A 17,224-nucleotide genomic window follows, 5' to 3' on the forward strand; every position below is an offset into this window, starting at 1 on the left:
TTGTGGAGGAATTCCTACTGCTCAACAAGGACCACGGGTTACACACATTACATTATATTACATTACGTGGCATTTAGCAGACGCTCTTATGCAGAGCGACGTACAACAAAGTGCAAATTAAACGGACCTGTACAGTTCCGAGTCCTAGTGTAAACATATAGAAATTCAGAACCCTTGAAGAGTACAATCAACTTTCAAACTAGCATACCACAGTTGGCAGCTAGAATATAACAGCCAATAAAAACAACAATACCTATACAAGTAACGATATCTATACACAAGAGCCATTACGGTCTAAGGCTAATCACGGTGATTGTGAGTTTGGGAGGGAAAGGTGTAGCCTGAAGAGATGGGTCAGAGACTCTGCCGTTCTGACATCCACCGGCAGGTCATTCCACCATCGTGGGACCAGGACACACGGCAGTCGTGAGCGTGAAGTGCAGGTGTGGCGAGGGGGAGGCGCCAGACGGCACGAAGTGGCAGAACGGAGGGGTCTTGTTGGTGTATAGGTCTTGATAAGGGATTGAATATATACAGGGGCTGATCCTTTAACTGCCTGGTATGCCTGGTATGTGACATGTGAATGTCTGGGAACATTGAATCCCAGACGGGCTACAGCATTCTGGATGAGTTGTAGGGGTCTGATGGCAGATGCTGGAAGGCCAGCCAGCAGAGAATTGCAATAGTCCAGACGGGACAGGACCATTGCTTGAACAAGGAGCTGAGTGGAGTAAGTGGTGAGAAAGGGTCGGATTCTCCGGATGTTGTACAGGAAGAACCTGCACACCCGGGTCACTGTAGTGATGTTCTCGGAGAAGGATAGCCTGTTGTCCATCACCACTCCAAGGTTTCTTGCACTAGGGGATGAGGTCACTGTGGTATCCCCTAGTGAGATGGAGAAATCAGAGAAGGGAGAGGTTAAAGCAGGGATGAAGATTACCTCTGTCTTACCTGGGTTGAGCTTTAGATGGTGGTTGCCCATCCAGCTCTGGATGTCTCTCAGGCAGGCGGAGATACGGGTAGAGACCTGTGTGTCTGATGGGGGGAAGCAGAGAAAGAGTTGGGTGTCATCGGCATAACAATGATAGGAGATGCCATGAGCAGTGATAACGGGGCCAAGGGATCTCGTGTAGATGGAGAAGAGGAGGGGACCGAGGACTGAGCCCTGGGGGACTCCTGTAACAAGGGGGCAAGGGGTTGACACTCCTCCAGCCCAGGACACCTGGGAGGACCGGCCAGAGAGATAAGATTGGATCCACTCTAAGGCTGTGCCACAGATCCCTGTAGATGCCAGGGAGGCTAAGAGGATGGAGTGGTTGACCGTGTCGAAGGCCGCAGAGAGGTCAAGAAGGATCAGGACAGAGGAGAGAGAGGTTGCTCGTGCAGCCTGAAGGGACTCATTGACACAGAGGAGTGCAGTCTCCGTCGAGTTGCCAGGTCTGAAGCCGGACTGGTGGGGGTCCAGCAGATTATTCTGTGAGAGGAAGGAAGAGAGTTGGTTGGAGGCGGCTCGTTCAATGGATTTGGATAGAAAAGGATGGAGAGCTACCGGACGGTAGTTTTGAATGCAGGAGGGTTCTACAGTGGGTTTCTTTAGGAGCGGGGTGATGTAGGCCCTCTTGAATGATGAGGGAAAGCAGCCAGAGGACAGAGAGGAGTTAACAAGGGAGGTGACAAAATTCCAGAATGAGGGGAGCAACACTGCAATCAGGGCTTTTCATGTTTATCATTTACACTGCCTACATTGAACGTGGACGCAAGCAAACAAACACTCAGTGTCTCAGTTCTTGCTGTCTAGTGAGAAGAAAGACACTGACTCATATGGAGCTCACCAGGAAGGGAGTGAATTTCAAGTATTGAGTGGCTTACTAATTTTTGTATATACTTTAGCACTGGACTGTGGCCACTAAAGAGAACCCAAAAAATCAACCCATAGAAAAATATCTGTGAATATAATTGTCAATATTGACCCTGCAGCGATGACACACTCTGTGATACAAAGACAGTGTGATGTGGGATGGATAAGCACATAAGCACCACAAATCTCCCTCAGTATGTGAACAAAGGGAGACAGAATCCAGTCCTGTAGTGGACAGTGTCTACTGGTCTTCAGTGTGTTTCAGCTGCAGTGGTTAATTCCGTAATGGAGTGGCACTGGTTATAGCACACAGTGGTAGAGATGTGTTTGTCTCACAGACAATGTATGCATACACTGTACTGGTTCAGAACACACTGATTTCGCTCTTTCTTCCTTGGAAAAACAAGCTGATAGTGGCATCTGCTGGACTACTTTATTGTTACAGTTTGACAATGTAAAACAATAAACTAATTTCTTTGAATTTGAATTCGATAGAACTGATAATTTTCTCTCATGAGAACACCATAAATCTGAGAACATCATATGGCTCAAAATTTCCAAGAGAACAGAATTTCTTATGTTTGTGGGGGAAAAAAGCGAAATAAAGTTTGCTGTTCTCGGCAGATTTGTACAGTTTATTTGAAAGTATATTGTCACATGAAGTATCAAGTTCATACTTAACACTACCATAAAAGATAAAAATACCAAAACATGCAATTAACTACACAATAAAACACAGAATTCTCTGCTTAAGTGGAGGAATCGTATTTGAACACCTTTAATGAGTGATAAAAACTCACTGAGCTGTTTGTGTCACACCTATGGCAGGCAGTCTAACCCACCTCATCTCCCCCTCCCTCTCCCTCTCCCTTTATCCTTCTCTCTCTTTCTCCCGCTCTCTCGCTTTCTCTCCCCCTCCCTCTCCCTCTCCCTCTCCCTTTATCCCTCTCTCTCGCTTTCTCTCCCCCTCTCTCCATCTCTCTCCCACCTCTCCCTCTCTCTTCCTCTCACCCCTCTCCTCTCAAGATTCAAGTTTCAAATGTGCTTTATTTGTATGACAATGAACTTGTGTTGCAAAAGCATTGACAATAATAACATACAATAATGACAGCAACAACCCCACACCCTCCCCCCAAACACATACATAGGAAAGTGGGGAAAAAATCAGTAACAACCCTCTCCCTCCCCCCTCTCTCTCCCTCTCACTCCCCCCCTCTCCCCCCCCCCCCCCCACTCTCTCTCTGTCTCTCTCCTGCAGTCATATGACTGTCCCTTGAATCTCCATCCTCAGACACTGCAGGTTTTGAAGGGACAATATGACCATGACAATATGACCGTGTCATTTCTGAAGCAGAAAGGAGAGACATTTCTCTTTGTAAATGTATCACGTGTCTGGAAAATGAGGCTGTTCCCCCAAATCACTTCAAGATGTGGGCCTTGCAGACTCAGAGCCAGTCAGAGCTGGTTATGAGATTTATAGCCCCCACCTTCAGCCTGTTTCACTACAGAAGGGGGGGGGGTAATGGCATGACAATGTAGAGTCAGAGCGGGGGGGGGGGGGGGGGGGGCGGTCCTGTGTGTGTGTGCCAGAGAGTATGTGTGCCTGTTTATGTGTGCGTGCGTGTGTGTGTGTGTAAGAAATGAAGAAGGAGAGAGGGTAAGGGAGGGGGAGAGAGAGGTAGAGAGAGGTAGAGAGAGAGAGGGAGAGAGAGATGACGGATGTGAATTAACACAGGAGCCCCTAGCCCAGCCCCAGCTCCTCAACACCACAAGCCTGCTTGGACATGATGTCATCTCAGTTTCTTTTTTCTTCCTGCAACTGCACACACCCACAGTCAGTGGGAGACAGCCGAGCTCAGAGAGGCAGGAGCGTGAAAGCGTACCCTGCGTGATGGCCTTTTGTCCTCCTCCACAAATCAGAAAACACACCAGTGTGTGTTCATAGGCAGGTATGGTGTGCCTTCTCATCTTTAATCTGTTTCTGTTTCCAATTACAGAGTAGGTATACAGTATAATGTACAATTTATCATTGCATATTGATGTGCATTTTATTCTGTTTGTGAGCTTCAGACCGGAGCCAAAAAGACCTCTCACTGTCCCACTCCCTCCCTCACTCTTTCTTTCACCCAAAGAAAGAACAAACACTCACAGAATCATACACACTCATACCCTCACAAATGTACATGCACGCATAAACTCACACACAGACAATACACAGACATTCACTATGTACACGCAGATGTGCAGACACACACACAAACACATCTGCACCTCAACGTTTTTATTAAAAACAACAAAAAAAAGCTAACATACTTTAGCTGAGGCAGAAAGTGGCACTTGACTGTAACTCCACCTATCTATAGCTCTTAGGGTATTTGTTTACCATATAAACTGCACCGCTTTGGCTGAGAGCTCCTGCCAAATGCATAAATGGTAAAGTGTGACAGACAGACTGTCTGCTGCAGACGTAGCGCAGCGCTATGGCGCGGGAACGGCTAGCCGTGAAACACGGAGAAAGCACCCAGAGTTATCAGGACCTGGGCTCGGTGCAGGCTCCATTGTTTCTCTTTTCTGCGGCGGTCGGGGGTCTGAGAGCGATCACATCCTCAGCGCTGACAGCTCTGAGACACCCCAGACCCTGGCATCGGCTTACATAAGAGACGCACGCAGAGGGGGGTGGAGGGAGCGAGCAGGAGTGCATGGTGTGGGTTGGGCAATTTGGGGTGAGGGGGAGTGGGGTAGGATGGGGTGGAGGGATTGGGGAGAGAGGGAGTGGGGTATGATGTGATGGGGGATTGGGGGAACTTCAGGGGGGAGAGAGAGTAGGGTGGGTCCCCATCTCCTTCATTGGGACATGGTGTCCCGCCCTGTCGCACTCGCCGAGCTGTTGTCACGTCTTCACCACTTAGCTGAGAAAGCCGGGACCTGGGGGTGCCGGGACATTCCTGAGTTGGGGGCCAAGAGGGGAAGTGGGGAAGTTCTGTTCTACAAAAAAAGAATGAACTTATATAAGGTATTTATAAGCACATATTCCTGCAGAAGAACAGACTCGTAGGCAGGCCTGGACATCCAGTACCCTAGCCTTTGAGGGGCTCAACGCAGGATCTGATTTGGGACCAACCCAACCACCAACCCAACCACCCCCAAAATACTGTGCATTTTTTATTAATTGGGGGCCCCTCTGGTGGTTACAAGAGCCCCAAGCAGCCTGGTACATCTGATGGACAGTTTCCCTCTCTGAGCTGTAACAGGCTGGTCAATTAGCCAGCTCTTACCAGCAGGAGGCAGCAGTGAGTCTTATGCAGTACAGTCTGAAGTATTTACACTCTATGACATGACATTTTATTTAGCAGATGCTTTCATCTAAAGAGATGTACAACAGTGCACATCAGACCTCTACTATGAATTGTTTCCTCATTTCAATAGATATATCCATTCACCCGTTCTTGTTTAAGTGGTGTGGACGTTGTAGTAATGAAATCGATTAAATCAAATGTAATATTTTCTCCAAGTGATTGGGTAATGTCAGATGAAAAAGTGAGTGTTAGGGTGTGAGACACATGTACTGGAAAGCTACAGTGCAGGGTTAGTTCCCATGCACTAATCAGGTAATTGGCGCACCTTTATCTTTCAAAACAAACAAAAACTTGGTTGAAACCAGAGATCAGTTTAATGGTATCACTTTCAATCTTTATTTCCTGTCTGCGGCCCCAGTCACGAATCCTCACCGAGGGCTATCCTGTTTCCGGGACGTTCCGTGTCACAGGCAGGCAGAGGAATTGCAGGAAAGAGGGGGATGTTGTTTTTACGGGGTGATGGATGACCAAAGTGAGTGAAACAAACAGGCGAGATTCCATTTCCCCTCACCATCCTGGGCTGTGCCGGAGCCTGTCTGTCCCCCACTACCAACACGAACAACATGAATAATTCACATCCAGAAAACCCAAAGAAAATCAATAACACAGCCAGGCCATAATCTCAGGCCTCTCTCAGTAGGATATACATTCCATCAGGAAGGCCCCTACATCTGTAATTTCCACTTTCCCCGTCTCCTATATCATAAATGTGTTTTTTTCCGGAAAGAAAAGCATCGGTTTTGAATCATCCGAAGAGGAAGCGCATACCATGGAGGGGTGGATCCTCAGGCCAGCAGCTGACTGGACACCAGGCCCACAGACCCACCGAAAAAAACATTTGTTTTCAGCCTTCTGCGTTCCCAGGGCTCGCGTAAACACGTAAAACGTGTCCCGGATTTCAGGCGTGGCCGCTGACACGCATCTGAGACGTGATTGCATCGCCTTGCCTTATTTTCTTACATTCTTTTTGCTTGACAGATTAGCTAGCTGTTCCCCCCCCCCGCCCCCAATATTTTCATTTACATGGCCGAGGGATTAACGGTGAAGTCATTTCTTGAAGGCCTTGCCCTAGAACTTTCTGAATGCACGTTCATAATGGCATGGGCGATAACGATGACCTCATGTACTGTGCATATCATTTTTACCCAGCATGCATCTGTGTTTATACAGGCAGGTCACATGGCCTATTAGCTCAATGCTCAAAACTGTAAAGATAACGGCTGCATGCTTTAAAGAAACTACTATTCTAATTTCGAAAGCTCCTTTCCCACAGTCGGACTTTGGAGGCCCTGTGCCTGGCAACCCTTTTAACTTTCCGAAACCAATATTCTGCAGTTGATGCCCACACTTCCTCCAGCAACTGGCCAGGTGTGCAATGGGCAGGGTTTCTGGGGGTCTACTTCTAATGACTACTTCCTGTTATAATCCTGCCCCTCTCTATGACAGACAGCTTCTTGGATCTCCTTCCAGTTTACCACTTCTGGGAAATGGACAACAGCACTGCCGGACACTGTCGTAGAATCAGACAGTCTGAAGCATCCAGACGGTCTGAAGCATCGAGACACCTTAACTCTCCAGAAATGCCTTTTCAGGTCCGGTCCACACAGACTCAGGAGGCAGCCCACTCTATTCCTTCTGTGCAAGTGAAAAGATTAAGGTCTGTTTTCCTAGGAGGTTCATTAGCTGCTGGGGTGGGGGGTTCATTGTTTTTTCACAAGTCATTTGTGTAGTAGTGCTATGCCCCTGGCCTGGGGCCTGTATTATGAGGCAGGATTACTGAGTTTAGTGGATAACTATGCAATCCTTCTTTTCTTATGAGATATTAAAGGCCCTGTGGTCATTACAGATCCCTTGACACTCTTTGCAAAGAGTAGGGGATTCCCTGGTATCATGGCAAAATTCCCAACCTGGCTCTCTCAGACTGTCACCAAAGCATCTCCTGGTTTAATTTCCCTCTGCACCTCAGCTCATGTGTGGTGAGTGTTCTGGCCCAAAATGGCTGGCATTGTCTCACCCAGGTGCATGCTGCACATTAGTGGTGGCTGAGGTGAGATTCTCTCTCTATCTATCTATCGATCCATCTTTCCATCTGTCCATCCATCGGCACTGAGTAAAATCCAGAACCTTCCTCAATCTGTAAGATGGACAGAAGTAAAGAGAGGTTCTGAGCTTTATCCAGTTATCCAGCTCAGTAATCCTGTTTCGTGATACAGGGCCCTGGACCCAGAAGCAAACCCTGGCTATGCTGGTGACTGTGTGGTGCATGCGTGCAGCGTGTATGTGTGTTTGTGATTGCAAAAGCTGGGCCGAGGACAAGCACGTTCTGAGATGAACTCACACAGCTGGGCTCAAAAGGGAGGACTCACCCAAGGGAAGGAATGAACTTTGGCATCTCCTGACTGCACACAACTCAAAGCGCGCTAACACAGCCATCTACACAACACAAAGCAGGCCGAAACACACGACGAAAGAATGGAGATAATGTCACACATTCCTTCAAAAAAGATCCTGTTCAAATGATCTAAGTGCACTCCTCAAAACGTGTGTGTGTGTGTGTGTGTGTGTGTGTGGTTCTCATGCATATTTTCTGAAGCGGAAGGGTTCAACGAAACACAAGGTCAAGCGTCTATTGCAGGCATCGACCAACTTTAAGCAAAACTGTATCAAGGAATGCCTGGTTGTTGTTTTTTTTATTTGTATTATTTGGACTGGTGCATGGAAAATGACCATTTCTGAGACATTATTGTTCACAAAGGGAGGGATCACACTGCGATAATTTCAAGACAATACTGCATGCACACAGGCAAGAGGGGTTGCACAGACAAAACTGAGTGCTGTTCATCTACATCTGTCCAAATCACGTGAACATCTGCTAATTCCCTGACTTTGCTAAGGGCTTGTCTAAAAAACCTTTTGAAGAGCAGATATCCAAGATATTCCGCCAACTTAAACATGCTCCAAATAAAGTTAGCTTTTTGCTGTGCACTTCTGGTAAAAACCCTTGAGAAATTGCCATGACAATCACTTGCAGAATACACAGCTGGATCTCTCAAGTTAGCATAATGCTAGTTAATGTATTTTGGGCCAACCAATGCTGCTGAATTCTGCACCTGATAGCTGAAAGAGTGAATTTCCTGGGTCAGCCTACTGTAATAGGTGAGACAATATTGGTTAGAAATACACCATGGAATTGAAGAGTATTTGGGATGTGAAGTCTATTTGTCAAATCAGTCCCCCGTTTGTTCATTAAATAAGAAAAGGAACAAATGAGAGGGTAATGCTAATCATCTAAAATCTTAATAAAACGTAATAAAACTGTGTTTATTAAACTGCAATTACTTTGGGTTTAGACAGGACTGCATCCCTGGACCCCACTGCAAAAACCAAGAAATAAGTAAAACTCAACAAGTATTTTAGTCTTTATATTTACTTACATTTTATTTGTATTACATTTTTGCTTAATAAGACAAACAAATCGCCAGTGAGGTGAGACAGTTTGTCTCATTTTAGGATTTGCCAAGCAAACAATAAATTAAAACAAGCTAATATATTTTTTTAAAATACAAAAAATACTTTAAGTCTCACTACAAGACTAAAGCACTTGTTAAGACACATTTGCAGTGCCATGAGTCTGAGCAGGGGTCACTCCATTGTGAACACCAGAGGGCGCTGTTGCTTCCTGCTGTGTCCCACAGCTGTAATTGGGCCTTGACTGTGGCGGGACAGACAGAGTGGGGAGATGGGTCCCTGGGGTGTTATTTAAGTTTACACGCTCTTCGCTGCAGTGGGAAAGTCTCTGGTGGTTACAGAGCTCACATACGGACCCTTTTCTCCCGCTGCATTTCACAATAACGACCGAAAGCAGGGAACCGAAGCAAAACGCAAACACAACTCCGTTTTAGTTCTGAGGAGGGAGAAAGTCACACAGGGAGTCACAGCCAAGGAAAGTCAGTCACAGAAGAACCAGAGAAACTAAGACACACACGGCGTCAGAGCAGATGATTGGTCTGGTGGAAGGGGGTACGGTCGTGCGCTGTAAGTGTACACACAGACAGGGGGGCCCCAGATGGCGTTGGCCTAAATAAATACTACAGATGGGGGGTTAGGAAGTGCTTTTGGAAGGACATTGCACATGTGATCCATTCAGCACACCGTGAAACGTGTTTTGAATTTGAGCCTATTTATATGAACACGGCAGTATATAAATTATTGTATTAAATATGTGTATTTTGTGGTGAAAGAGAATAACTGTTGAATCAGATCCATATAAAATCAACCGTAAAACAATCCAGAGATATGAAAGGAGAAAATACATCACACACTCACACACACACACAAACACACACACCGTCTCCCTCTCTCGCTCTCTCTCTTACACACACACACAGAAACATGCACACACACCCTCTCCCTCTCCCTCTCTCTCTCTCACATCCTCTCCCTCTCTCCCTCTCTTTCTCTCTTTCTCTCTCACACACACACACACACACACACACACACACATGCACACACATACCCTCTCCCTCTCTCTCGCTCTATACACATGTGCTTAAGCAAAAATAAGACTTCCTTCCACACTTCCTCCTACCCTCCTCTCTCTCCCTCTCTCTCTCTCTTTCTCTCTCCCCCTCTTTTTCTCTCTCTCCCCTCCCTAGCCCAGCTGCTGTAGAGTAAGGGTTAAAGGGGGTGTGGATTTGGGGTGACACAGAGGGGGCTGTATAAAACAGTTTGAGCACAAGCTAGACTTTATCCCTCTTGTCCCGCTGACGGTGAGAGGAAATCCTATCCCACCTCCTCTCGTGCGCTCAGGCACACACACTCGGACACACACACGCGCGCACCAAACCACCTCCTGCTTCGCGCTCTAAGGCTCACACACACGTTGGCTACACTCGTGGGGGAAGATGGCTGCATCACAAAGGAGAATGAATGAGTCCTGGGTTCGATTGGCTCTCTCTGTGCTCTTCTGCACGTTGATATTGCACAGTAAGTACTATGGTTTTACCCTGCCGAACCACGTGCTCTTAGTCTAGTCCTTAAGTGTGAGACATTTCTGAGGTTTGACTCTCTTTACACAATTTGTTTACTGGTCATGCACTAGATAACTTTTCCTGAAAGTCACTTGTGTGGAATAGCAGGGGGAATGGATGTTGTATCCATTTCAGAGACTGTGCGAAGTTGAAAAGCGCTTGGGTCGCACTGGGCTGATTGAGGAGCTTGTTTTTTGTGGAAAGTTGTCGGTTAACGGTCCGACCCAGCCCTAGGAGAACGGAGGTGGAGCTAGATGGGGTGTGTGATGTGTTGGAAAGCAGAGACTGAGATGTGTTGGAAAGCAGAGATTTTTGAATGGTTTTTGACCAAAACCAACTCCCAGTAGCTCAATCTGTTAGCTGTCTCAGAAAGTGTTACTGCAGAAAACTCTTTAGATGATGGAATAACCTGGTGCTGGCTTGGTTATAAATAGTTGTGTGTGTGCTTGTGTGAGAGAGAGACAGAGAGTATGTGTGTACTATACATGTGCATATGTGTGTGTGTGTGTGTGTGTGTGTACGCTTATGTGTAACTGGTATGTGCATCTGTGCCAGTGCTTATGCATGTGTACGTGTGTGTGGTGTGTTTGTAACTATGTGTATAAACAGTAGGTATATTGCTATGGGAAGTGTAATGGACCATATGCAGAAGTTAAGATTAAAGGTTGTGCTTCTGTCCATCTGGATAAAATAAGGAGAAGATTTTGGGTGTGTCTCTCATTTAGGAGAGGATTGCTCATCTCTTTCTCTCTCCCGCTCCCTCGCTCACTCTGTCAGGGGGTGGGGGGTGGGAGTTAAAGAAGAGTGGTAGAGTTTCACATTTAAACTGTTTGACGCTCCGAGGGTCAAAAGTCAAGTCAAGTCAACTGTATTTATAAAGCACATTTAAAAATATCTGACCTTGACCAAAGTCCTGTACAACTTCAATACATAAATAAATAAATAAATAAATAAATAAATAAATAAATAAATAAATAAGAAAGTGGATATGAACACAAAACACTAAACTAAGGACAAAACAATGATACATAGGACAACATGCCAAAACACAAAGGACCTTGTGTAGACTCAAAGGCCGGGGTCTAAAGGTGGGCTTTCAGGCAGAATGTACCCCTTTAAGGTGTGAGGTCTATGTGAGTAGAATGTTCTTCAGGAAACATCATAATGCTGATGTAACATTACATTACATTATTGGCATTTGGCAAACGCTCTCATCCAGAGCGACGTACAACAAATTGCATACCCATAACCAGGGTAACCATCCCTAATGGTAATTGTAAGCAATGGAGTTCTAGAACACTGAACAATGAATTTTGAAGAGAAAAACCCCCCAGCATTTCAAAAGGCCCAAAGGGTTAAAAGTGTTGATGGTGGGGGCAGACCATACACAAAGGGGTAGACTATTCCTCCGCCTTGGGGCAGGTTACAGACTCAGGAAGGGTCTGGAGGTTAGGGGGGTTCACCCGAATGCAATCATACCCCCTCGCCAAATCGAGGGGAACGAAATATGATCTATAACAAGCAATGTCTTTTGTTAAACACAATGTAGCTGATGCCTGTAATTATGAATAGCTTCATAATTGGCATAAATGAAAGGCGATGCTTAGCAGTTAAAAAAAGACCTTCTTGCTCGAGTCATGCTGTGCTTGGCATTCTGCGTATCTTCACATACCACACTTGTATCTGCGTGGCTGATTTATTAGATTTCATTTTTTAATTTGGAGAGCTATTAATGGGAATGGCATCAAGCCAGCTAGCAGAACATTGTCACAATGTTGCCTTAACGTGACACAAAACGCATGCTTGCCACATCTCAGTGACATTCTCAGAATGTTAGGAGCTGACTGGTAATATCTTGCCTGCCTGTGCATGGTGGGACTGGGGCGAGACTGATTAGGGAGACCGACCCCCCCCCCCCACGCGACTCTGTCCACTGCTTTCAATTTACACTTTAGAAACACTGAGGGGGTGTGTCCATCTAAAACTACGAAAAAAGAATTTAAAAAATGTGTAACAACTCCACCCTTATCCCACTGAGACCACCGTTAACAGTGCTGACATAGGCCGGAGTGCCCCCAAAAATAAATCCATCTTAACAGGTATTAATAAGTCTTAATTTAAGTCTGATTTCTTAAGGTTTTGTAAAATAATATGATAAGACAAACCAATGACATTTTGCTCATTTGAAGATTTTCCAAGGGGGAAAGACAATCAAAAAGAAAAAAAAGTGACTTTAAACAAGCAAATATTTTCTACTTGAGGGAGGAAATGTCTCATTACAAGACAACATTTTTTTTTAAGACAGACTTATTTTTGCAGGTTACAGACCAGTGTTCCAACAAAGTTGACCATGGTCACTGCAGAGTGATGTCATAATTAGAATGCTTGGTGCATTCCAGGCGGCCATTCCGTGCGGCCATTCTGTGCCCTGTTCCATGGAGTGTCGGTATCTTGTTCCTCTGATAATGGAACAGAATGGCAATGCCTTCTACAGGATATTCAGCCCCAATGTCAGGAGGCAAGATAGCAAGGTGGGCTAGAACTGTGCTGACAACTGAAAGGCCCCCCCCTAGAGGAAGCCTCTTAATCTAAACAGTGTCAGTGAGTATTCAGCCACTTGTCCTGGGTAATGTGTTTAAGAGGATGCAGGTTAGTGATAGACCTTACAGCAAATAGGGGAGCCTGTTATGCAAATACATTGATAGCTACCCTTCGAGCTAGATATTTTTTATGTTTATATTACAAAAATGCAGCCACATGTAAAGGTGTAAAAGTGAATGACTGGAACATTCTTATTTACATTATTATTTTTTATTAATTTCAATGAGCAGGCTTTCATCCAAAGCGTCTTACATTTGATAGGATTGGTGAAGGGTGCATGCAGTCAAGCTGGGTAGTGCTTCTTAGAAAGTTCCTTTGGGAATAAGGTTTCATGGCAGACATAATGCGTCAGTGTTTACAAAACGGGCAGTGATAGTCTGCAGGAGCCTCTCAGCTCCTGGGTTCTGTACACAAAGCCCCTGTCTCGTTGCCCGGGGTCGTGACTCTGGTCACGGTTTAATCGATGAAGTGGTGGATCGGGGGGAAGTGATGTCATCTGGGTCGGGATTTTCTGTGGAGAGGCAGTTGCTCCTTTGGTGAAAAAAAGTGTCTCGTTCTGGAAGAGCTGAGCTGAACAGCTGGATCACGGAAAGAACTCAGCAATACATAGTGATTTCTCCTGTGTGGTACTGTGTGTGTGTGTGTGTTTGTGTGTATGTGTGTAGGTGTGTATGTGGGTGTGTTTGTGTGTGCATCCGTGTGTGTGTGTGCATGTCTTGGGGGGTAGTGTTTGAGTGTGTGTTTGTGCGTTTGTATGTGCTGATGTGCGGGCATGCATGTGTGCATGTGTGAGTGTGTGCATGGATGCATGTGTTTGGGTGTGTGTGGTTGGGTGGGGGAGGTTACATATGTGTGTGTGTGTGTGTGTGAGTGCGTGCATGCATACGTGTGTTTGTGTGTGAGTGTGTGTGTCTATGTGGGTGTGTGTGTGTGTGTGTGTGTGTGTGTGTGGGGGGTGTTTGTGTGTGAGTGTGTGTGTCTATGTGGGTGTGTGTGTGTGTGTGTGGGGGGGGGGTGTGTTTCTGTGTGTGTATGTTTCTGTGTGTGTAGGTGTGTGTGATGGGGGGGGGGAGGGGGGTAACAAATGGCCTCTTCACTTCCTGCACAAACAGGTGTTTATGCTGCTCTGCACAGTTCACTCTGCCCTTGTGCACAGTAGACTCCGCTCTTATGAGCCGCTGAACAGATGCGTGATCTCAGGAGAAAGCTGGAGCACCTGTGGGCCCCACAAAGCCCCACTTCAGTCTTCATTTCATTACAGTTTCCTGCAGATCAGCCTCCGCTAATGCAGTAGATGCCATCCCAGTGAAATGCTTACTGGAGCGAGTTTGTACTGTCAGCCCAGACTAAAATGCGCAGGATGACATTGGCCTGAGTGTCCCCACATACCATCTTATTATAGAACTGGAGAGCATATTTTGCTAAGACAGATCTGTGTGTCCAACAAAGAAGTCAGATGATCAAATGGGGAAGTGAGAATAAATAACATTATTTCTCAATTGTCATATTCATGGCATTAGTCATTGTCGCCTTGGTGTTAAGAATAAATAAAGAAAATAATAAAATAAAAAGTATATTATTAGCAAATGTCGCAGTCTTGTGGCTGGTGTGCGAACGTGAGCCTAGGACTGAGGCCTCTTAGTACTGTACATTTCCATTTTAAAAGTCTGCCCCAGCATTTGCTACTCTGCAAAAACATCTGTCTTAAGATGCGTTTTGGTCTTATAATGAGACTTAGCTTGTTTTAAGTACTTTTTGCTTGACTAGTGAAATTGAGTTACCCCATTGGCAAATCCATAAAAAAGTTAAATAAATCATCAATATCACCAACTCATTGCCAATATGTTTATCTTATTTCGCAAAATAAGTATTGGAAACACATTTTTAAGACTACATGTAAGACTAAAATACTTGTTGAGACTGTCTCATTATTTTGGATTTCAATATAGCATTAGAAATCCTCCATTCTTTCGTCAATCCAATTTTATTGCTCCTACATATTCTGGGGCAAGTCATATACAATTAATCAGCCCCCTCCCACCTGACAAAACATGAATAAAGTAATAAATCAAAGCAGGTCTTGGAGGTTAGACAATATAATAATAATAACAATACTGGGATCATTTGCAAAAACATCATAAAAAATCCAAGTTTATATGTTTTAAGTACAAGTTAATGTATGGGTTAACCCTGATGGATGTGGCACTTTGACTAGCGGCATTGCTTATTTTTCTGAACAGTCTTAATAAATAGCAGACTTTGCCGTTGAAGAACACGTCTTTACTCCACAACATTGTGGTGAGAGCGTTACGTTTTGTTTTTGAGCGTTTTGGCAGTGTCTGAGGCTTATGGGAGATGTAATGGGAAACTGTCCGGATCCAATTTCTATTTTATTTTATTTACTTATTTGTTTATTAGTTTTTTTGCCGCAGTGCAAACTTCTGTCAGTGGCACAAATGTGTGTCAGAGAATTAGATGTTCTTATTTCTCATCATGTTAAAGTCTCATAATCCTTACTGACAGAAAAAGGTGTGGTTGATCAGGATACTCAAGCCTCACTGTCTCTCTCACAGTCTCACTGCAGGTAACACTGCAAAAACAAAGAGTAAGTCTCAACAAGTATTTTAGTCTTATATTTAGACTTAAAATCTTATATCTATTACATTTTTTTGAAATAACACAAAAATATTGCCTATGAGGTGTGGCAGTTCGACAAAATCTCACTTGTGAAGCAAACGGTAACTTAAAACAAGCTAATATCTGCTACTTGAGAGGGAAAAAAACACTTGCTAGGACAGACTTTTTTGCAGTGTATGGAAAACGGTATGTGCGGAGTGATTGGCAGCTGCATGTGTTTTGATCTGTGTGTGTTTTTTTTAACCTCCTTCCCAGCCTACCAAAAACCACAGTGAACACAGAAATGGCCGTCCCCAAGTTCTCTCTTTAACTGCACCACAAAGCCTCCGTATAAAAGCCCACTATAGTACCGTACCTCCTTACGCAGAGTGCCAATCTACACCACACCTCCGCTTCACAGCAGAGATCTGTCACATTTTCTGTGCGAAACAAACACATTTAAGGGTTTTCTGGCAGAGCCCTGTTGGCTTGGCTATTACAGGACAGGATGGGGAGTAACTGCTGCAGGTAATTACGTGAGCCGGGAGCAGAATGGCAGGGCTTCTTATGTGTATGTACGTTTAAGTGAAAACATGTGTTATCACGTCCTTTTCCCAGGCCTCCGGACCAACGGGCCTCTTACCGATGCCTCGCCTCGGCCAATTCTCTGCCCTGAGCAGCCAAACTGATCCAGGATCAGAAACACGCACCATTGAGTGCTTTGGGTTTAGGACTGGGGATGGGCCAGCTGGTCTCAGATCTGTATAAAATGGCAAAGAGAGAGCAGTGGGCCCAAAGGTGGGGGGTAGGCACACTGCATAAACCAACAAAAAAATATATCAAAAGTATATCTTAACAAGTGTCTTATATTTACACTTAAAATCTTAAATATTTCTAGTACTTTGTTTTGCTAAATTAGACATAAAGATTGGCATTGAGCTGAGGCTGTTTAATGCATTCCAACGGTTTCCCAGGGGGAAAGATTTCACTTGTCGCATAAGTTGATGGTTTCTATTTCAGAGAAAAGCACATAGGATTTGAAGTCTTATTACAAAGCTAAAACACTTGGCGAAGTCAGGGTTAGGAGAAAAAGGCAGTGCAGGATGTGCGTGTTTGGAAGCCCCTGCTATAAGAACAAGTGTTAAAACAGTGTATTTTTTTTGCAGTCTCATATCCCCTTGCAGTGCATTACCTAACCATCGCACTGCTGCACCGCGGAACGCACAGAGAGCCATCCGTGGGCACGCATGGTGTTCGGAAAAGTGTAGAATTCCCAAAGGCACCGGGAACAATCCGTCTCTTGCGCGCGAAAGAACGGGCTTGGGATAGCGGGGGGAGTGTCCGGGAGAGGGCGGATTCATTAGCGCTCGTAATGAAAGCCATACACGCGCTTCACCGAGACAACCACGCATTTATTTCTTGTTCGGCTGGCTCCGATTAAAACCACATGTGTGGGAGCGGAGCACAAATGAATAGCATGCACGACAAGAAATGGCTCGCTCACTCAAAATCATTTCGAAACTCCATTTAAGAGCAAATGTAGAATAAAAAAACACTTTTTCTTTACATTTTAATCGTCATGATGGTGGTTATTATTATTATTATTATTATTATTATTATTATTATTTTTATTTTATTTTATTTTATTTTATTATTATTCATTTACTATTTACTACAATGACATTGTAGCTGTGCAAACATATTCTGCTTCTTGCTGTTGTGGCTGTTGTTATTGTTTGGTAATGAAAAGCTGTTCTTTGACG

General features: G+C 44.9%; 1 protein-coding gene across 1 annotated transcript in view; it reads left to right on the forward strand.

Annotated features, from left to right (window-relative positions):
• The first annotated feature begins 9,943 nt into the window (after positions 1–9,943).
• LOC133110689 (hematopoietic progenitor cell antigen CD34-like) overlaps positions 9,944–17,224 on the forward strand; it is a 32,301-nt gene continuing 25,020 nt past the window's right edge. The window contains exon 1 of the mRNA XM_061220945.1: positions 9,944–10,200. Within this exon, the coding sequence (XP_061076929.1) occupies positions 10,119–10,200 (82 nt within the window). The 5' untranslated portion in view covers positions 9,944–10,118. The remainder of the gene's footprint in view (positions 10,201–17,224) is intronic.

This window comes from Conger conger, chromosome 14, assembly GCF_963514075.1.
Source record: "Conger conger chromosome 14, fConCon1.1, whole genome shotgun sequence".
Taxonomy (NCBI): Eukaryota; Metazoa; Chordata; class Actinopteri; order Anguilliformes; family Congridae; genus Conger; species Conger conger.